General features: G+C 41.5%; 1 protein-coding gene across 1 annotated transcript; it reads right to left on the reverse strand.

The window, feature by feature from the left end:
• Nucleotides 1–8,970: 8,970 nt before the first annotated feature.
• Nucleotides 8,971–9,522, reverse strand: LOC126108325 (speckle-type POZ protein-like). The gene has a single exon (XM_049913544.1). It carries the CDS (start codon nt 9,520–9,522, stop codon nt 8,971–8,973), a length of 552 nt encoding a protein of 183 aa, XP_049769501.1.
• Nucleotides 9,523–23,871: the final 14,349 nt, after the last annotated feature.

A 23,871-nucleotide genomic window follows, 5' to 3' on the forward strand; every position in this document is an offset into this window, starting at 1 on the left:
TCGCCGTACGGTATGTGCCAGTAATTGTTTTATGAGATTTTCAAACGTAGGAAAGCATTTTCCCACAAACACGACATTTGTGATTTTTTTTCGTCAGTGTGAACTAATGATACTTTTTGACATTACTAGGCCTAATAAATGATTTTTCACAGAAATCACATTTACGTGGTCACTCTTTACTATGTATTAATAAATGTGTCTTGAAAACATCAGGCCGAGCATAAGATTTCCCACAAACATCACATAGGTAAAGTCTCTGGCCAGTATGACTTAATGTGTGCAATTGGAGATGGGCTGATTGAGTGAAACATTTTCCACAAACATCACATTGGTAAGGTTTCTTTCCTATATGGATTAAGCTATGCTTTTTAAGACTACAAGAGCGAGTAAATGATTTTCCACAAACTTTACATTTGTGTGGTCTGTATCCGGTATGTGTTTGTAAATGGACTTTCAGAGTATGAGACCTAGTAAAGCATTTTCCACATACATCACATTTGTGAAGATTCTGGGCAGTATGACCTATTGTATGCGTTTTGAGATGGGATGACTTACTAAAAGATTTTCCACAGACATAACATTTGTGTGATGTCGCGTCACTCTGAGTTAATTTGTGTGTTTTCGGATTACATGACTGATTAGTTGATTTCCCATGAAGTTCACATTTTTTGATTTCCTCACTATCATATACTGAAGCTGCTTTTTTGAGAAGATTTGATTGAGTTACATATTTTTCGTTAACGACAGATCTTTGTGGACTGAAATTATCAGTTGTAGTGAAGGATTTCGTAGAAGAATCGAATTTGTGTGGTCTCTCATCAGTGCACATTATTTCATGGGACTGGCTTCTACGAAGTTTAGCAGTGATTTTGCCACATTGATCTTCCTTTTTACTAATCCCTGGCATCGTCAGACAATGAGTGCTGAAGCTGCTATGGCTGGGAGATACTTCATCAGACAATGTACAGCTATGTGCTGTTGACAGAACACCATCAGTGTTAAGCTTCTTGTCTGACGAAAAGCTCTGCTTGCGTGAACTGCAGCCAAAGTCTTGAAACTCCTTTTCCTCTACGTTGCTGCTACTTCTAGCGTATGATCTGTTATCCTGGGTACCAAATACTTGTGTTTCAACACCATTTCCGACAAAATGCGCTGATTTGTCTGCAATGATCTTCACATTATCAGCAGTCAGTTCTTGCAGCCATGTTTCTTCTAATAACTTGTTACCAAGCTCAAGGATATTTTTTCTTAGCCTGAAACATAAAGATGAGTGTAATATGTAGCCATTCCACTGTACGCTGAGAAATAAAATTTTAATAATTGATTGAGTCTGTACTGCAATTGAAAGTATTTCAAATATACACAAAACAAAATTTATATTCAATTACTACTGGACTATTGTGTTTATATACACGTTGTCCTGAGTTTCAACTCCTTGTAGCTTAGCATATCAAAATACAGATTGTATAAACAAAGCACAAATGAAAGATAGATATTGTACCTAGAGTGATACAAAAATTGTTGGAGAGCAAGCTGTACGTACATAATAACAAAAATCATGCACAAATCAGAATGCCAATAACAATCAGATGTATTTCGTGTGGCACTATGACCATCAAATACTGTCAGCAGCTCATTTGTTGGGGAATGCACCATAAGAAGCACAGATTGGTAATAGGCCAGTGGTGGCTTTTGAACTGAGTTGGGTACGAAAATTAGAAAAGCAAGGGGTACAGTATTTGTGACAGGAGAAAGCTGGTTCATTAGTATTAAAATATTATTACAGATGTTTACAAATTCCTCAGTTAATAGATTTCGTTCACATTGGAATTGAGCGATCTCACTGAATATATGAATACTAAATATCATCTGTCTGCAAAGATAAAATCGTGTGAGAAAGAAGAGCACAGTAAACAGACACAGTGCATGAGGGTAAACCAGAACGCCACTGATAAACTTTGAGAGGGTGTTTTGGTATATCTTCTGACTATTTTGGTATAAGGTACATTTGCTCTACAGCACCTCTCCAGAGTTATTGCACTTCGTTTCTTGTCCCAGTTACATTTGTTTCTGAATTCCACTGACTATAGTTCACATTACTGAAAGTGTCGAAATGATGCAGAGTATGTCCTGTTCCCATTCGCTCATGATACCTGCTGTGGACAGTGGTTATGACCTCCTTACCTCATTATCACTAAGTTTGTATTCAGTACTGCTCGGTTGTGAGTAGGGTTTGGTTTTCCAGCAGTGTCAAAAATGGTTCAAATGGCACTGAGCACCAGGGGACTTAACTTCTGCGGTCATCAGTCCCCTAGAACTTATAACTACTTAAACCTAACTAACCTAAGGACATCACGCACATCCATGCCCGAGGCACGATTTGAACTTGCGGCCGTAGCGGTCACGTGGTTCCAGACTGAAGCGCCTAAAACCGTTCGGCCAATCTGGCCGGCTCCAGCAGTGCCAGTTGTGCTTTACCTGTGATATGCACCAGTACTATGGATACGTTTGCTGATGAAGATTTTTTCTGAGTTTGAGTTCACTGAATGTGATGCGAGAGTGACAGGGCGCCACTATACTGATCTGCTGCCACACTGACAGCAACTGCATCGCAACACTTTTACTTCTCTCCATAGGGACATATGAGAGACACGATACTTCTATGTTAGATTGGAAGGTAATGACTTTGTGGCGTAAGATAGAAAGCTAAATAGGGAAGAAAATGCGTTACATGTGTTTTGTGACATTGGTGTACTCAGCGCATTGCGAAAGCTCTGAGCAAAAGTCAGTTAGTCAGTGCATCGATAAAATGTGGATTTCTTGCAACCAGCAGACATCCCAGTTCGATTTGCATTTACAGATTGTTTGCTGCAGCAGTGTGCAAAAGAAGCACTTTCTCTGGTTTAGTTTTGTTCATAGTATGCATAAAAGCGTAGGCATGTTGAGCAGTAACAATAGCCATGTATAAGATGACGAAAATCCATAAACACTGGTGTATCCTATGAACAGACACCTGCTGTGAATGTATGGGCTCATATGGTCAAAAACTTTGTTACTCGACTGTTCGTACTAAATGATGCAATGAACAGATTCATGTATAAAATTGTCACTTAGCCTGTTCGTCCGCAGGCCTTAGAAGTTTTTCTGCTTAGAATTCGTCTTCTGACGTGGTTTAAATGTGACAGGGTGCCGAAGTACTGTTATGAACCGCACTGGAGCACTGTCTGGGCGGCAATGCGTTGGTGGCGGTGGCCCTCCTCGATGGCCAGCTCAATTACTGGCTATGACAGCAGGCTCATTTCTCATCTCTGGGAATGTAAAGAATCTAGTTAAAGTGAGTTTGGCTGGTACTGACGCGGACCAGTTTGCTGGAATTGTCGCTGTAGTAGAACAAGTGGGGAAACTCCTGGAAATTTTTGGCATGTAAAACAGTCGATGAACCGTTGGCTGACACACTGTCGTGAACACAGTGGCCTGAACTATGAATAACCCTTATAGGGCAACTGTTCTATGTTAACTGCTATACTACATACTAACAGAATAGATTGAACACACTATATTAATACTATATGTGGGTTTCCTGAGGGATGTTGCATTACTATGTGTTTCGTGTTGTACATCTTGTTATCATATATTACAGGCTTGTTCACTGTCACCTATGTATTTTCACAGAAAAATAGGTGATTTTGGTAACAAACCCTATAAACCATAATGACATTTTCACTCAGTAATCTGTGCCTGAGACCAGGGTCGCTTGTACCGAAATCTTCAGATAACACCCCTGTCATTGGAACTTTGGTTCACACTCTACATCCACATATTGTTGACAACTGACTAACAATTGGCACTCCAGTGGGATTAAAAATTAGTTTCATTATTTTATTTATTGTATTCACGTTAGATCAGATTGTGATTTCCTGGGATATCAAGGACCCAGTATTATGAAAACGATGAGAAAAAGGCCATAAGGCATCAAGCGTAATTCTGTAAAGTATCATGAAATCATTATAGCACATAAGAGTGGTTGCCTCCCCAAGAACCATAGACCTGGCCGTTGGTGGGGAGGCTTACGTGCCTCAACGATACAGATAGCCATACCTTAAGTGCAACCACAACAGAGGGGTATCTGTTGAGAGGCCAGTCTAACGTATGGTTCCTGATGAGGGGCAGCTGCCTTTTCAGTAGTTGCAGGAGCAACAGTCTGGAAGATTGACTGATCTGGCCTTGTAACACTAACCAAAATGGCCCTGCTGTGGTGGTACTGTGAAGGGCTGAAAGCAATGGGAAACTACAGCCATAATTTTTCCCGAGGGCATGCAGCTTTACTGTATGGTTAATTGATGATGGCGTCCTCTTGGGTAAAATATTCTGGAGGTAAAATTGCCCCCATTCAGATCTACGGGTGGGGACTACTCAGGGGAGCGTTGTTATCAGGAGAACGAACACTGGCGTTCTACGGGTCGGAGCATGGAATGTAAGATCCCTTAATTGGGGAAGTATGTTTGAAAATTTAAAAAGGGAAATGGATAGGTAAAAGTTATATATAGTGGGAATTAGTGAAGATCGGTGGTAGGAGGAACAAGACTTCTGGTCAGGTGAATACTGGTTAATAAATACAAAATCAAGTAGGGGTAATGCAGGAGTAGGTTTAATAATGAATAATAAACTAGGAACACGGGTAAGCTACTACAAACAGCATAGTGAAAGCATTATTGTGGCCAAGATAAATACGAAGCCTACACCTACCAGATTAGTACAAGTTTATATGCCGACTAGCTTCGCAGATGACAAAGAGATTGATGAAATGTATGATGAGATAAAAGAAATTATTTCAGATAGTGAATGGAGACGAAAATTTAATAGTCATGGGTGACTGGAATTCGATAGTAGGAAAAGGAAGGAAACGTAGAAGGTGAATAGGGAATGGGGGCAAGGAATGAAATAGGAAGCTACCTGATAGAATTTTGCACAGAGCATAACTTAATCATAGCTAACTCTAGGTTCAAGAATCATAAAAGAAGATTGTATCATTGGAAGAAGCCTGGAGATACTGACAGGTATTAGATGGATTATATAATGGTAAGACAGAGATTTAGGAACCAGGTTTTAAGTTGTAAGACATTTCCAGGGGCAGATGTGAACTCTGACCACAATCTATTGGTTTCGAACTGTAGATTAAAACTAGAGAAACTGCAAAAAGGTGGGAATTTCAAGAGATGGGTCCTGGATAAACTGACAGAACCAGAGATTGTAGAGAGCTTCAGGGAGAGATTAGGGAACGATTGGCAAGAATGGGGGAAAGAAATACAGTAGAAGAAGAATGGGTAGCTTTGAGTTATGAAATAGTGTAGGCAGCAGAGGATCAGTAGGTAAAAAAAAAGGAGCGCTAATAGAAATCCTTGTGTAACAGAACAGATACTGAATTTAATTGATGAATGTAGAAAATACAAAAAAGCATTAAATGAAGCAGGCACAAAGGAATATAAACATCTCAAAAATGAGATCAACAGGAAGTGCAAAATGGCTAAGCAGGGATGGCTAGAGGACAAATATAAGGATGTAGAGGTGCATATTACTAGGGGTAAGATAGATACTGCCTACAGGAAAATTAAAGAGGCATTTGGAGAAAGGAGAGCTACTTGCATGAGTATCAAGGGCTCAGATGGAAACCCAGTTCTGAGCAAAGAAGGGAAAGCAGAAAGGTGGAAGGAATAAATAGAGGGACTATACAAGGGCGATGTTCTTGAGGACACTATTTATGAAATGGAAGAGGATGTAGATGATGATGAAATGGGAGATATGATATTGCGTGAAGAGTGTGACAGAGCACTGAAAGACGTAAGTTGAAACAAGGCCCCGGGAGTAGACAACATTCCATTAAACTACTGATATCCTTGGGAGAGCCAGCCTTGACAAAACTCTATCATCTGGTGAGCAAGATGTGTGAGACAGGCGAAATACCCTCAGACTTTTAGAAGAATATAATAATTCCAATCCCAAAGAAAGGAGGGGTTGACAGATGTAAAAATTACCGAACTATCAGATTAATAAGCCACGGCTGCAAAATACTAACACGAATTCTTTACAAACGAATGGAAAAACTGGTAGAAGCTGACCTGGGGGAAGATCGGTTTGGATTCCGTAGAAATGTTGGAACACGTGAGGCAATACTGACCCTATGACTTGTCTTAGAAAATAGAGTAAGGAACGACAAACACATGTTTGTAGCATTTGTAGACTTAGAGAAAACTATTGACAATGTTGACTGGAATACTCTCTTTCAAATTCTGGAGGTGGCAGGCGTAAAATACAGGGATTGAAAGGCTATTTACAATTTGTACAGAAACCTGATGCCAGTTATAAGAGTTGAGGGGGATGAAAGGGAAACAGGGGTTGGGAAGGGAGTGAGACGGGGTAGTAGCCTATCCCTGATGTTATTCAATCTTTATATTGAGAAAGCAGTAAAGGAAACAAAAGAAAAATTCGGAGTAGGTACTAAAATCCATGGAGAAGAAATTAAAACTTTTAGATTCGCTGATGACATTGTAATTCTGTCATAGACAGCAATGGACCTGGAAGAGCAGCTAAACGGCATGGACAGTGTCTTGAAACGAGGATGTAAGGGGACCATCAAAATAAGCAAAACAAGGATAATAGAATGTAGTCGAATTAAATCGGGAGTTAGATTAGGAATTGAGACACTTAAAGTTGTAAATGAGTTTTGCTATTTGGGTAGCCAACTAACTGACGATGGTCGAAGTAGAGAGGATATAAAATTTAGACTGGCAATTTGTTAACATCGAGTATAGATTTAAGTGTCAGGAGGCCTTTTGTGAAAGTATTCGTATGGAGTGTAGCCATGTATGGAAGTGAAACGTGGACGATAAATATTTTAGACAAAAAGAGAATAGAAGCTTTCGAAATGTGGTGCTACAGAAGGATGCTGAAGATTAGATGGGAAGATCACATTACTAATGAGTAGGTATTGAATAAAATTGGGGAGAAGAGAATTTTGTGGCACAACTTGACTAGAAGAAGGGATCAGTTGGTAGGACATATTCTGAGGCATCAAGGGATCACAAATTTAGTATCGGAGGGCAGCGCAGAGGGTAAAAATGGTAAATGGAGACAACGAGATGAATACACTAAACAGATTCAGAAGGATGTTGGTTGCAGTAGGTACTGGTAGATGAAGAAGCTTGCACAGGATGTAGTAGCATGGAGAGCTGCATCATAACAGTCTCTGGACTGAAGAGCACAACAACAACAACAACAACAACAAGCGCGGTTGAAGACAGCTGCGACTTCAGCCAGTGAGGAAAAGATACAGGCTGAACACTGAATCCTGAAAGATGGTCACTGATGTATACATCTGTCTGTGTTTGCAAATTGTTTATGTATTGTATCAGTGGCTATAGTGTAACATTACCATTGTGTCTGGAGTAAAACGATATGAATGTATGACTCTCATTTATTTTCTTAGTGCAGTCCAGACATATTGCACGGACTTTGGATGAAAAGGCTTACGTTGACTACAGAATTTTGTACTCATTTTGTTGAGAGAAGGAAATAACTGTGCAAAGAATTGATATTGTAATTAGAGATTGAATTTATGTCTGCAGATTCCAGTATCCATGAGCAGGTTTGGCTAAGGGTGGTAAGGTCACCTGGAGAGCATTGTTTCGAAGGCAGGTCCAGAGTGGTGACAAAACACTGTTTGCTGAGAGCCAGGGAGCAGCATGGTGACGCGAGGACTTGGGAATAACTGGCTGTATTAGCTGGTGCAGCTGCAAGTGGGGGTGATGTGGTTGTGCTCCGTCCTTTCCCAAGGTATATGGACTTGGTGGCTGAGATGCTTTGGAACCACAATCTATATTACTGTCCACTTCTGTTTGAAACTGGAATTAATCGCGATCCCATGAGAAGTTATACATGCCAGATAGGGAGTTCCTCTCTTATTTAGCCACGTCAGTGCAAGAAGTATTAAATACTAGCGGTAGTTACTTCCCTGTTATAAAGTTTTTGGTTTATCTAAACTGTATGCTAAATTGTCTAGTCCTTTGCAACCGCATTAGTAAACAATCAGGAAATATGTCATGCAATCAAATGGATGATGTAATCAGATCCTTATACGTTTAAACTGACCTACAAGACCAATCAATAGTAATGGGAATGACAGACCCCCGCCTACTGCCAGTGTTGTGGTTGAAATACGAGGAACTGTATCAGAATTGTCTCAAAAGTACAGGCAAGGAATTGATGATCTCCTGTCAAAGGTTTGCAGTACTATGTTAGCATCTAGAACATTGCAAGAGTGATTGTGTACTTGGTATGGTTGGCATCAAAATTATGAATCGGTAGATATGTGAACAGAATGAGAAAAACGGCAAGAATGGTATATCTACCACATACTGAGACAAATATAATACAGTATATACCATAGGGCCTAAAACAAGCTCCCTCAATTCCATGGTTGAATTTGTACTTCAAAACTGTTAGCATGTAAGACAAAAAATATTTCTTGAACTGTAGCTGCATGAGTAGGAGTAATGGATTCATTACTCTTAGCACTAGTCATGTATACACATCCTGTAAACTAACTCGTTCAAATGATTTCAATAAAAAATCGTTGAATGTATCCATTTAACTAACAAACCTACTTTACATCTTCCTGTACTTACGCAAATAACAGAAAAATTGAGTGGCAGTAATTTAAAACTAATTTTTGAAGTTACAGAACATTAGGATCTCCCAAGGCCTGTGTTAGCTAAGTTATCTGCTAATCAACATAGTTCATCGTAGACTTTCGATTAACATGTTACGAGAATTCAATGAAGGCTGCATAAAGTACCAGAGAAAGGCCATTGCTAACGATACATTTAACATCATAGACACAGGTAAGCAATCTTTTTAGGAAACATTTAAAACTCGTATATACACATACATACAGATGAGTGGCTTGTCTTGTGCTCACCTGCCTTCCACAGGTGGATCAGATACCAGCCGACACACATCGATCAAATCTTCAGGCTGGCTATGCATTGCATCTGCCCAGCCCTGCGTGGCCATCACACTGACCAAGTGGGCCTTAATGTAGGCGACGGCGGCCTGCTTCAGGCTGTCAGCAGAGTGCCTAATCGCGAGGACAGCGGTGGCCGCCGCAGTCTCGACGGACAGCTGTGCGGCCACCTGCTGCTCACACTCTGCCTTCAGGACGGACACTCCGTATCTGTCAGCGGCGGCCAGCAGCTGGTGGGCCATGCCGGGCAGCTGGGGCGCCTGCAGGGTGTAGAGGTAGCCCAGCAGCTCTTGCAGTACCGGGCCCTCCACGTCAGGGACTGCGAGCTGGCCGCTGCTGGCCTCCGGCGTGCCGTGGCGGAACATGGCGGCAATCACGGGGCTCCTGGCGGCCAGGACGGCCCTGTGCGCCACCAGCCGCGTGTCGCCGGCCACCAGAGTCACCACGGCGCCGTCCCCAGCGTCCAGCAGGGCGCCCAAGCTCACCTCCTGCACTGCTTCCATTGTGGACGATTCTGAAACACGGAGTAACTTAAAAGAGCTTTGGTCTTACACAGCACTCTCTACACGGAACAGGTTAATGAAATTGGCAAACTACTGGGACGGTTTCTGACTAGAAATGGAAGAAAAATGTCCCCATGAATAGGGGTCTGCAAATGTGTCGTTTTCATGATAGCTGTCGCTGATGACTGGCACTTCGTCTGACCACGTGCCGTGTGTTCCTTGTGTTGGGGCCGTGAAATTGTCTCAGCGTACTATAAGCAGCAGAATGGTCTGATATTCATGTCAGGAACAAGCCAACATGGTGTTTGTGCATCGCCAAGCAAATGTAGGAGGCCGAGAGGCCGCACAGTTACACCAGAACGAGTACCCTCATAGACACCCAACACATCACTCAACGTTTGAAGCCCATTTTGGGCGTTTGTGTGATCACGAGTCCTTTCAGACTGACAAAAGTGCAGGGAGATAGCGGACTGTGTATACAACAGATCTGGATGGCCTAAGACATACTGTCCCTCGACCATTTTCATCTGCTTGCCTGTATACAAACACCATATCGGCTTCCTCTCGGCATGAATACCTAATTATTTTGTTCCCTGCAGAAGGCTCTGTAATGTTGTGGGTTGTGTGAAGTTGGAGCCATATGGGACCCCTGATACATCTTCATACGACTCTGACCGGTGACACATACGTAAATATCTGTCTGACTACCTGCATCAATTCATGTCCGCTTTGCCTTCTGACAGACTTGGACAATTACAGCTGGCCAGTGCTGTACCACACATCCCCAATTGCTACACAGTAGCTCCAGGAGCACTCTTGTGAATTTAAACACTTCTGCTGGCCACCGCACTCCCCAGACAAGAACATTATTGAGCATATGTGGGATGCATTGCAATGTGCTGTTCAGAAGAGATCTCCAGCCCCTCGCACTCTTACGGATTTATGGACAGCCTTGCTGGATTCATGGCGGCATTTCCCTCCAGCAGTACTTTAGAGATTATTCGAGTCCATGCCACCTCATATTATGGAGCAGAACATGGTAATGGGGGCCATTTACGATATTAGGCAGGAGTACCAGTTTGTTTGCCTCTCCTGAAGTCTTTTGGCTTTAATAAAGTTCACCCTACATATTCTGTGAGATACAGGTGGATTGTATCAAGCAATAGTTGGTAAATGATGTTCATTGCATGTCGGTTGCAACAATATGATATGAATGCTGTGTCTGACTGAAGCCAAAGGTGGACAGCAGTCGCATAGCTATTAAAGGTCGAAGCAGACGTGCCCTGGATCCCCCAAGCTGAAGGGTCTCTCGGCACCCATGAACGATGTTCGAAAAAGCTATGTAATATCTGAGCTGAGTCAAGTGTTTTCGACTCCCAACATTATGGACCCTGATTAAGAAACCTCGAACGTGACGAGCTGAAAACAGAACAATATCTCCCACCTACATAACATAAACATAAGAGGACGTATTGCTTGTCCGCTAAGACTGGACCCTGGCGTCCATCCGGTGTTCTCGTTTGAATTCGAAGGTGCCAATCTTTGTGAACTAACAGTGGGTGATGCAGAATAACGAGGAATGTGTTTCGGAATACAGTGTATGATCACGTTCGGATATGAAGTCCTTACTGTGTATATTTAAGGAACATTGTTGCTGCCGTGCTTCATTTCCAAAGGCGAGATCAATAAATACTGCATGCGAAATTGCAGGCCCTGCAAAGCAACGACCTTTTCACCCCACGTCTGCGCGGGTCTTGATCCACATGGTGCCAGAATCCTCCGCAGCATCGAGGGGCCACGTCGTAGCTGGTAAGTAATAATAGGGCATTGAGCACGGCAACTCAACAGTTTGTGTAGGGAATTCCACTAAGCGAATGATCCGTTTTGCGGATTGTGGTAGTGATCGGTTCGTCACCAGTGTGGTAACAGCTCCAGTGGCGACCTGTAGGGCTGTTTCGATCAGATGCAGATATCGAGGGCGTTGAAAGATTATTCGATGAGTTAATGACGGTAAGTACTGCCCTCAGTGGCTTCATTTTCTTTATCTGCTCTTTCTATCAACTGACATATGCTTTCCAACTGGCAGTTAAACGGTGGGTTTGCGAAGCTTTAAAGTATTTTAATTCATTGCCTTAAAATCAGTTAGCAGTTACTGCTTTGTAGTTTCTCTGTCGGTCGTCGTTTCTATAAATTATCTTCAGCTGTTCACAGCTGGTGTGGCTGGCCAGTCAGCGCAAATGTGCCGGCAATATCTGTGCTGTTGTGAGATTGTTTCCGGTTTTGTGGGCGACGTAGGAGCACGTCTTATCTCATCATAATGTTACATAAGCGTACTTGAGCGTACTGTAATTCTGATCAATCAGAAGTAGTAGGAAGGCGATTTAGAAGGAAAATATTAGGAACACAAAAGTCAGTAGAAAGTTGGATATATGAAGTAATGCTGAAATATATCTAAATGCTGCCAATATTTAACGCATTTCTTTTGGAAATTTGTAATATAACATTAACACTAAGTGTTGTGAACCCGTTCCGGTAAAACATTAAATTAAAGGGAAAGAGAAGGGACGTGAAGTAATTTATGTTGTAATGTCTCGTACACTACAAGCCAAAACTACTGCCGTCTGGTTCCTGGCTGACGTAAAAAGTCGCTGACCAATGAGTGTGCGCTAACCCTGTGTGGCATATCTTTCGCATTCTACGTTCCTTGACCAAAATTGACAAATCCTTTACTCATCCTTCTACCAGTAGTTCCGCCCCAATAATTTTTGTAGATTGTGACTTAATGTGGTGTGTGTCCACAAGTCAATTGAAGACGATCCGATAGTAATTGCATTTAATAATACCGCCAGCCACGAAGACGTCACCGATCATGTCGATGGAATCTGCACAGCATACAAAACAGCGAAAGAACTGTCGACCTATACACTCTTCGAAAAGCTAAATAAAGCTTCCTATGATTTGGGAAATTCACGAACAAAACGTCTAATTCCTGACATGGGACCGTTACAGTTTTCAGGACCATTTCCTAAAGATCCCCATAAGAACAATAGGTGTTATTCATATCGCACTACGTTTCAATTTCTAAGTATGAACCTATTAGTCGGTTTTGGCTGTTTATTCCCTAATTCTAGATTATGCTTACTGTCAACATTGCTGGTTGTTACCCTGGCAAAGGAATAATGTATGGTTTACAGGTAAACAGGACAAACGTTACTGGAAGTACTCACCAGAGAGAATTAAAGAACACAGTTTCTCAAGTGGCCAATGGAAGCAGGTGCTGTGTATAAATTTTGGAACATAATAATATTAACGAGAAGGAAGCTGGAAATGAAATTCGTAAGGAAGCATCATTTTGGAAAATAGTTCTCACAAGGTTATTAAAAATCAAACTGACTCTAACAAGGAATTCATTCGCTTTGAGAGGACATCGAGAGAACTTATGTCAAGAGGAAGAATACAACAGCAACACAAAACGAAGTGATCGATGCTTAGGGAACGAACCTCAAAATAAGTTGCTACAACAAATTAGAGCATCACCGATTTCTCCATCGTAATGGACAGTATACTGGATGCAACGAAGATAGATCAGCTACGCATTGTACTCAGATATGCAGTACCAACCAGATCGGAAAATGGATAAACAGTGGATACAGAAGTAAAAGAATTATTTCTAGGTCTTTATGCAGTCATCAAAAATGACGCGGCAGATTTAGAAAAGCAGGTGACAAAATTAGTTTTTGTTGACAAAAATATTGATGTTAGAAGTGTGTGGGACGAGGTTACGATGGGAGCAGTGTGACGAGTGGTATTTATAATGGTTTACAAAAGCAGATTAAGAATACTCAGCCAAATGCTGAGTATGTACATTGCGCTAATCATAATTCGAATTTAGTGATAAATGCTGCCGTTAACAGTTGTGGGGAAATCCATTTTTCGCAATAGAGCAAAACTTACGTACATTTTTTGGGAATAACACTGAGCGTTGGGATCTACTGTCTAAATTCACTGGCATATCAGAAAACACTCTGAAAAAATTAAATCTGACCAAATTGTCTAGTGGAGTTAATACGCTATCTCCAATAAAATTTCTTTTTTTAATATAATGAAGGAATTGTCAAAAACAGTTCCGGTAAAGACGACCGTAGCGAAGCACGATAGTATTAAAACAAAAATACTAAGTTTCGAGTCAGTATCACTCTGTGAATTCATTCACAAAATATTGAATGACATAAATTAAGCTTCCAAAATTTTACAAAAAAGCGACATCGATTTGGATGAGGCAAGTAGAGCTTTAGCAGATGTTACAACAAAATTAATATTTTTTTTGAAATGATTTTGAATTACTCAAGTGCAAAGACAAAGAAACTGCAAAAGGTGTGAAACAGATCCGAATTTTCACGAAAAACTGCAAAAGAAAGTTGGAAACCATTTCAATGAACGAGTTTCTGAGCACTGATTTCGAAACAGGGATGAAATATTTAGAGTTATTATTTTCATACATGCACTGGACACAATAGCATCTCAGTTAAATACACGTTTTACTTGTATGAGTGCAGTCTGTTAAATATTTAATTTCCTGGCACCATCATTTACCCTCACTGTAGATGAAACAACTTCTTTACAAAAATGTGACCTGTACATATTTTAATATAATAGGTCTCCTATTTATCTTCTATTTATTAACACATATCGCTTTGTTCTACCTAAATTTACTCCGACTTGGACTGTTAACCAATTATATAAGAAAATTATAACTGATATGGAATGCGAGAAAGCGTCATTACGAAAGTGATTACCGCAGTTTTATTATTTTGCTCAATACCTGTCTCCTGTGCAACAGTCAAAAGATCATCCAGTAAACTGAAAATAATCAAAGCTCAATTAAGGAATTGTGTGTCCGCCGCTCGTGGTCTCGCGGTAGCGTTCTCGCTTCCCGAGCACGGGGTCCCGGGTTCGATTCCCGGCGGAGTCAGGGATTTTCACCTGCCTCGAGATGACTGGGTGTTTGTGTTGTCCTCATCATTTCATCCTCATCCAGGAAAGTGGCGAAATTGGACTGCGCAAAGATTGGGTAATTGTACGGGCGCTGATAACCACGCAGTTGAGCGCCCCACAAACCAAACATCATCATCATCAGGAATTGTGTGGGTCTAGCTCGACTCCGACCTTTTAGACTCATAGTAATCGGAAACAAGGCCGCATTAACTATAGATTTAACGGTGCTTCTTTGTCATTTTGCAACAACTAAAGTCTGAAAAAGACTGTAAAATAAATTATTAAAATAGAATTGACTACTTCGTTTTATTGTCTACCTACATTATCAGCTTCAATCTACTACAGCCACAAAAACATGACCCCTACCTCCGACGCTTCCGCCGCAAAGTTTCCGCGAACTGGCATACTGAATGGCACACCCCGAGTACGCCAAATAAACTCTATGTTATCAAGGCGACAACGATTGTGGGGCAATCCATGCGAGCCACCCGCAGTGACTCTGTCCCCCTTTGCCGGCTCTGCATTGGCCACAGGTGTCCACCACACAGTCGCCTCCTCCGCTGCGAGCACCCACCACAGTGTCGCTGTGGCCCCCACATGACTGTCGTCAACATCTTGTTGAAGTGCCCTTCCCAGCTCCCTACCTACGGTGTTGGGCGACAATGCCTCAAGGCTGATTTAGTTGTACGTTTTATTCGTGAGGGGCTTTTATCATGCAGTCTAAAGGTGGATGTCTCGCCTTCTCTCCCATGCCTCCACCCTCCCACCATTTTATCTCTTCGTAACTCTTTCCTTGTATTTTGTTTGCCTTGGTGTTCGTCTTCTCCCTGTGTTCATCTCGCCTTGTCTTCTAGGCTGGCGATTTTAGTGTGTTGCAGAGTGGCTGGCTCATCCTTTGCTATCCTTGTGATCAGCCAGCCCAGGCCATCTGCTATACGATTTTATTTGCTTTCTCTACATTTTTTTAGTGTACGTTTTCCCCTTGGTTCGCTTCTTTCGTTTGCTCTTTCCGTGTGGTTCCCCATTACTTGTATGTCCTTTCACTTTCCCAAAAGTTCATTTTTTTAATTGTATTACCTTGGGACTTGTTTGCTTGAGGAAAAAGAGACTGATGACCATGTAGTTTGGTCAATTTATATCCCAAATCAACCAACCGACCATGTATGGTGCCCTGAACATATGTTGTACACATTTCCAGAGCACTATCTCTTCCGTTTTTTAACGTCACGTTTTCTGCCATTTCCCATTTTTACCATGTGAGCAGCTCCTTGTGCAATCATCTCTAGCTCCCCAGTTTTGGTAACTGAATAAAATGATATTTCTTTTCTTAATAGTAGATATTATGCTGTTATTGCAATGCTACATAGTTAAGCAGAGGGTTTCTGTTAGATAAAAAATGAGAGGGCAACGTCAGATCTGTTCCACATTTCCTTCCAGTCATCCAGATGTAACTGATCCTTGTAGGCGAGAACGTTGTCTGAGGTTGCAGCTGATGGTCTCTGCTAAACCAGTTAATACGCTGAGAAAAATAGCTACATCTTATACCTCTTTGTGAAGCACATAAGATTTTATTTTCTATTGAGTTTTCGGTGTGCATATAATGTACAGGGGACAATGTCAACGCCTTTACTGCAGTGGTAACACGGGTTCCCGCTGGGTTACCGAAGTTAAGCGCTGTCGGGCTTGTCTAACACTTGGATGGGTGACCACCCAGGTCTGGCAAATGTTGCTGGTAATCGGGAAGCACTCAGCCCTTTTGAGGGCAGCTGAGGAGCTGCTTGGCGGAGAACTGCCGGCACCGGTCACGGAAACTGACAACGGCCAGGAGAGCGATGTGCTGACCACGTGCCGCTCATTATCGCTGTTTGCGACACTTGCATGGAGTGAAAGTTGTACGGAGATGGAATGTGTTGGCATTTGCACGGATCCGAAGACACTGCAGGGTGTCCGGGAAGAAGGGGTACGCCAGTCTGCCCTCCACTACCTCCGACGTCTTATGAGGAGGGCCAGAGCCCATTTATTGCATCGAGTTCCCTGTCCCTGCAACAGTTGGTGGTGTGTGTGGCTTCCTCCCAACGTTCAGTACTGCAGCTGACCTCTGACTGGGAAGTAGTGTTCCGTGTTTTAGTGCTTGCATAATGGAGCTCACTGAGACGAACATATGGAAACTTTTGGTGATTTATAACAGGCATCGGCATACAGTGTACTGTCCAAACAAACAAGAAGTGACTTACTGGCGTTGTATGAACATTAAAAACAATAAAGGCAAAATAAGATTATGCACAAAGAATTACACAATATTAGAGAAAGGTAGCCATGTTTGTATTCCAGGTGAAACAGCAAATAATGTGGTAAAAATTTTTGTCAGCGAAAAGAAGAGGGCAAAACAAACAGACGTTGCTCTTTCGTCAGTTTACCTAGAATTGTGGCACCAGTTCAGGAGCAGAGATTCAGGAAGAGTAGTCTTCCAAGAAAGAAATTTACTGATGAATGATAGTAACAATCTGTGTGGGCGGTCAACGAATAGAAAATCTATTCTCCGAAAACGCAGGTAAATGACAGACAATGAAGTCCATACTTTCTCTCTCCGTTGCAAGATAAGTAAACCAGCATGGAACTCGGAAAGACAAAATAAATTGTTATAAAAAAGTGACAGGTCGCAGTTTTGCAACCCTTCAACATACGTTAAAACTAATTTCTAGTAAGACTTGACCACAACAGTCCTGCTGAGAATGCGGCTAGGCGAGGAAGGGCGTTCACGCTTGCTGGCCGCGTGGACTGTGGGCGCTCGCCGTAGAGTGGGACTGCGAGACGCCGTTACGTGCCGCAGGACGGCCCACTGGCAGCGCAGGAGGAGAGCGAGTACTGCGCTCCCACCAGAGGAGTGAGTACAGTGATGTACGGTGTAGCCTTAGATATGAACACGCAGTTTATAAGGCACGGCGCTTACGCGCACACTCCACTCAAAAATTTAGTTTCTCCTCCACTTTCCCGTTAGCAACCGAATTTTAAAATGGTGTGTATTGTGTATAGTTACAGTAAGACGTATGTTCTGAAGTATACAGTTTCATTGGTATTTGAGTCCTGAACTTTCAATATAATTTTAATGGTGTTCTTGAAAAACAACTTTTGTTACTAACATCACAATTTTGACACGCTGGATTTTGAAGGTACATTCACGAGATATAGTCCTACGGTTCTGTGCATTCATGAGAAATATTAATAATTTGGTTTCAGCGTTTATTTCAGATTTCAGTTTTAAATTTTTTTAATTATCGACCCATAAACATGATGATGGAATACGCAAATTACATTTTCTATAGTATAAATACACAGAAGTATGCAAACACGTCAAGACTACTTACCGGAAAAAATTTCGTTCAGGTTGGTGAATATTAAAAATAAAAAAGTTGGCACTCAGCTTACAAAAAACAAAAAAATCTGTTTTACAATTTTATCAAAAAATAATGGTTTCTACATGACTCATACACACATAAAATTCACCGGCCGCATAACGGTTTCCCTTTTTGGTGGTATGAGACTTCTTGTCGTAATTTCAACATCAGGGTAACCTTTCCCTGGAATTTTCTGTATAAAAAGTTACTCACAGTCTTCTCGAGAAGATGCAGTGCTAGCGATATCTGGTTGTAAGCTAATGCCAATTTCTTTCAAGCTTACTGACTCTACTTATCAGGACTTCAATGTATTCCCAAAATTTATATTTACTCAGTCAACAGGCAAAGTAACTGATTTACAATGACTGGCTGGCAATTGTTTCACTTCAGATTTCCTGGAAATCTTGCAACTTATTTTTCCGAGTCTGACTTATGCCAAGGCCGAAGTAAAAATCGTTCTGTAGGATGGTGATACAATACAGAAATTATTTTTGGCATCTTTCGGTGTGCCTCAGCCCCTTACACAATGAATATTTCAAACAAGTGTCATACGTCCTTGAAATTCGGATACAGCAAAACACTTTTGGGATTTAAGAGTAAATTCTTCAGAGGTGTGAGTGGTCATTAAATTTTTCTAAATCAAAATGAAGTTGTAGGCTGAGTTCTTCCTTAAAACGGAGAGTAGCTGTTTTTAAAGGAAGGAAAGCTAGAATGATGGTTGGGTTAGGAACTTCAAAGTATCAATGTAGGATGCCTAATCTACATGTTTATTACATGCGACAGTGTCATGAAAAGTTAATCTTTTATTAAGACGCTTCAAAACTCTGAACACGTCGGAAAAATTCAGCATACATGCACATTAAAGTAGATTTCAGTGCAAAACAGTATGGACACTCGGAAGGCAAACAGCGAGAGGCAGAAGTGCAGGAACTAGGAAGAAAGAACCGGTTCTAAGCAGTATGATTGAAGAACGTGCATATGGGAGCAGAGAAAGAACGTCTCAATCATTTGCCCAACAGTTTTACTATGAAAATACATTTTTGTTTTCAGGAGGAACACTCAGCGAGTGAATCTGCAGTTGCATCAAGTCACCATGCTCCATTTGGAGTTGCAAAGGATAGCGCAGTTTCTCTGATTTTGAGGTTGTGTTGGCAGTGTGGTAACTCTGCATGACGTTAGGGTGAGTAATTTCATAACGAAAGTTGTCCTCTTGAGTGCTGTTTACCCATAGTGATTGTTTACAACATTACCAATCCGTAGTTATGATTATGTCGCTGTGTAGGCCTACATGTACAGTCGTGGACAAAACGAGCGAGACCCCTCGCCTTTTCGTTATGCTGATCCGCACGGCTTTAAAGTCTGCTACACAGCATAACCGGCAAGGCGACGAAGTGCTACCAACATACTATGCACAGGCGTGAAATTGACAAACTATCTGACCTTTTTTAGGCTGTTTTCAATAATTTGTAAGACTATATTAATGCTGATTAGTGTGTTAAATACAACACGTAAATATAAGACAGAATGAAGGAAGAAACGCTAATTGGTATGAACTGTACCAATAAAAATGAATTTCAACTTATCGAGATAACATAACTGTTTTAGTAAGACAAAGAACGCCGGATCGTTACGAATTAGCAAAATATTATCCGCTTTCGGCCGCGAAACGGTCTGTGTCAACGTTCAGACCAGTCCTACTGGATTACCGTTGCTGACCTACCATGAAAGTGTGCAAATTTAGCAATGCGTGAAGATTCAGAACGAAATTCAGTTAAAAATCATTCAGTGCCACACTTAAGTCAATTCCATTATTGACAGAAGCGGAAAAAGTAGGCAGTAACATGTATGAAATTCTACAAGAGTGTCATATTGACATACACAGGGCGGCAGTACAGAATAAAGGTAGCGATAAAAAGTATTGAGGGCGCGAGAATTTCTTAAAATTGCTTTACTGATATTCTACCTGCCTCCATCGAGATTAGAACCGAAAACAAACCAGACTTTCCTTTCACTACGCTAGCAGACAACCCAGGCAAACAGCCCTCTATTATTACCCTAGACATGAATAAGCCGGCAATTTCGCAATGAAAATGGTAAAATGATCTACAGATTCTGTTCCATAGAGCTTTCTGGGCTCAAAAACATGAATTTTCTTCCTTTATGTCACTGCTTCTGTGATAATCATTCGGGATGTTTATCGAAATAACAAAATACTCTTATTAGAGGGTAAATTTAGTGGGATAATTCTGCACCACCTCAGGAAATAAACGGCTACATAGCTGCCAAACATATTCTACACTGTTTCGAATTCTCCACTAGACTCGCCACAGCCCGAAAACGTTCATTAGCCTAAGTGTTTCTTAAGCTACCTAGCAATGGGAATGTTCGCACTTCTAAAACACGGTAGCATTAATACTGGGATGTGAATTACAACGTGTATAGGCAAATGGATTCTATTTGCATTCCTGTAAACGTGATTTGGATCGAAAGCGTAGCTACGATTAATATGCTGATGTATCGACTACAACTAGAACATTTCGAATAAAGAGTAGGGGGTGTTATTTATGCGGCCCTCATCTTCAGTAGCTGTCGTAGCTGTTTTCGTTGTTAGGATTTCGTCACCTAAACCGGTAAAAACGGAACCCTACTAGTCTTACTTTCTTGACCGTCTATCGGTCTACCCAACATTTCAAACCCGTTTACCTCAAGAACGGGTAGACATAATAAGCGGAAATGTATCGCACTTCTTGCGGTAACCGGTCCCTTGGTGGTGTAAAAAAGTGAGCTTCTATGTCAATGCAATCTAAAGATACGGCCGTTTATGTAAAGAAAATTTACGCGGAAGGTCAAAAAATGGCTTCAAGAACTATGCGACGAAACTGCTTATGTCGTCAGCCCCTAGACCTAGAACTACTTAAACCTAGCTAGCCTAAGGACATCACAGACATCTATGCCCGAGGTAGGATTCCAACCTGCGACTGAAGTAGCCGTGCGGTTCGTGACTGATGCACCTGGAACCGCTCGACCACAGCACCCGGCGGAGCCCTATTCACCTCATGTATAATGATAAACTGTATTCGCCAGCAACTCAGATCGTTTGATCACGGAACTTTTACGAAGCTACATTCAAACTTTGTTCGAAGTCGTCTGCAATATCCATTTATAAACACCCTAGGAACGTCGTATGCGATATCCACTTCTGAAGACGCTGGCAGATACTGCAGTACCATAACAAGTAGGTAAGAATTTATTGTTATTGGTCCATGCATCAAACTGTATTTCAATATCAATTTAACGCGCCTAGGTTTTCATATATGGCTGAAACTAATGAACAGAAAGTAAATAAATAGCAAACAACTTCGATGTTCAAATCAAATAAAAGTCACATGTTGCAATTACAACATAATTTCGTTGTCACATCTACATGACTACATCAACAAGATTTTTTTGCAATCCAGACTTACGTGCCTGGCAGAAGGTTCGGACTATTTCTCTACCGTCCCAGTCATTAACAGTGTGCGGGAAAAAGGACCACTTAAATCTTTTCTTGCGAGCCTTGAATTACATTACTACTATGGTTTCTTCCTGTGTAAGTTCCCGAGGATTGGCATTCAGAACAGATTTTGGTGATTGAAATTTCGTGAAAAGATCTCGCAGCAACGAAAAACGCTTTTGTTTTCATGAATGTTACCCCAACTCGATTATCAAACCTGGCACCCTCTCTCCCCTATTTCGTGACATTACAAATCGTGCTACCGTTCCTTGGACGCTTTTGCGAGCGCAGTCAATCACTTCTGTCAAGAATATTATAGCAGTGGACGGACAAACGTAGTGTAGGCAGTGTTTTCAGTTGGCCTGTTGCGTATTCTTAGTGTGCGGCCAATAAAACGCAGTCATTCGTTTGCCTTCCCCACAAAAGTATGTTTTCGATCGTTCCAGTTTGAGTTTTACTGGGTACTGAGATGAACTGACAGTGCTTCGACTTGTGTTTTGTCATGTAACCGAAAGTTAATTATTGTTATTGAACGCAGCTTTCGTGTTTAATGTATTCCTCATTCAACAGAGTACACTCCTCTTACACCACATATAACTGTTTCAAAGTATTAAATTGTTACTGATGTTACCAAGTTGCAGTGGTCATCTTAACTTGCCGTTTTGAAACAAAGGAAAATATTATAGCGAAATGTAGCAACTAAGAAGCGGAGTATCCAAATAAATAAACATTTCCGGTTTAAGAAGTTGCAGTAGGTCTACTATACAGTAACGTAAATTAGGAGCAAAGTCCATTAAGAGATCGTTATCAGGAAAATCAGCCCTCATAATGCAAAGTGCCACTACAAGAAAGAAAGTTTCCAAACATGTCAATGAGTAGGCGAGGAAAGTGGACGCATTCTGTCTACTGAATCCCAACGCACGCCACTTACGAGGGGACACGCCTAGCGTCATACCCCGATCTTGCTGAAACTTCCCTCAGTGAAAGAGGGGACAAAATAAGCGAACACGTGTCTTAGCTTATCTGCTTACACTCTACCGCTTCTGAGAAAACGACGGTCAAAGTTTTCAATGCACTGTTGCTATAGTGTAGATACCTCTTAGCGGGTAAGGATTCAACTGAAGCGGTGGCTCTGCGGCTACCATAGCGACTTCGGAACTTTGCGCTGCGAGTTCGAAACCCGGTTTTTCCTTCCCCCCCCCCCCATCACCCCCCCTCACTCTCTGAATTATCTACGAATGTTTATTCCAATTTATGTTGAAACACTGTTGTCGTTATTCGTCAGTTAATTTACTGTGTAAAGAAATAAGTTAAAAAGGGAACACATAGTGCGTAGTGGGGCGATCACTCTGTTGTAGAAATAATTCAGAAGCCAAGATCGCTTAAATACTGTTTACTGGGTAGCCGGGTTCAACACACTAAAGGTGCCGTCATCGGATCTGAATGTAGATTAACATTTATAAACCATTTGGATATAACGATACATGAGGCAGACCAGATGATTTTAGATCAGCTTGTCTCATTCGTTTATTATTTTTTAAATTAATTTATTACACATAAAGTTAATTTGCGAATAATGACAACATTATTTCAACATAAATTAGAAAAGAAAAAACATTCGTAGATAATTCTGATAGAGAGGCAGGAAAAAATAGTAATAAAAAAACCCAATATGGTCTCGAACACGGGAATCAAAGTTAAGAAGGAACGACGGTAGCCACTGAGCCACCGCTTCAATTGCGTTCTCGGCTGCAGAAGGTATCTACACTATAGCAAGAGCGCGTTGATAACTTTGACCGTCGTTTTCTCAGAAACGGTCGAGTGTCTGCAGATAAATCGAAACACATGTTCGCTTATTTTGTCCTCTCCTTCACTGAGCAAAGTTTCCGGACAATCAGCGTATGACACCTGGCGAGTTCTCCTCGTTAGTCGAGTCGCTTCTTACGCCCGGCGAGAATTATGTATGCCTCAGAGAAAACTGCGCCACTTGGAACCACGGCGAGCGAGGATAAACACGTTTTCCTTCTTATAAGGCAACGTTCTACAGCTAAAATTCACGAAGTGTTCTTCAGGTTGCCTCATATATTTCAGAAATGTTTCTTGCTTTAGGCCTGCCGCATATGCAAAATGTAAACATTTCATTTCATGTAATATTTATCAGGATAAGACATGACAAGAGTGGACCAGTCCCTTCTGAGAAAAATTACAGATTCTAAGTTGCTCCACTATGTAATGACACGGGTACGGGCTTGCGACCTCTCGTTTATGCCATCGATTTCCGTGTTACACATACTTGGCCACTGCGTTGTGGCTGCCGTCGTGGAGGAGGCAGTCTGTTTCCTACTAGCGCTGTTTCCGCAGCAGATATTAACCGCAACGAATCATTCAGTCAACGCTAAATGGTCCATCTGGCTGAGGAAGACAAGGGCACTATAATAGCACTCTATGCAGAGGGATCTTCAAATG

Source organism: Schistocerca cancellata, chromosome 11, assembly GCF_023864275.1.
Source record: "Schistocerca cancellata isolate TAMUIC-IGC-003103 chromosome 11, iqSchCanc2.1, whole genome shotgun sequence".
NCBI lineage: Eukaryota > Metazoa > Arthropoda > Insecta > Orthoptera > Acrididae > Schistocerca > Schistocerca cancellata.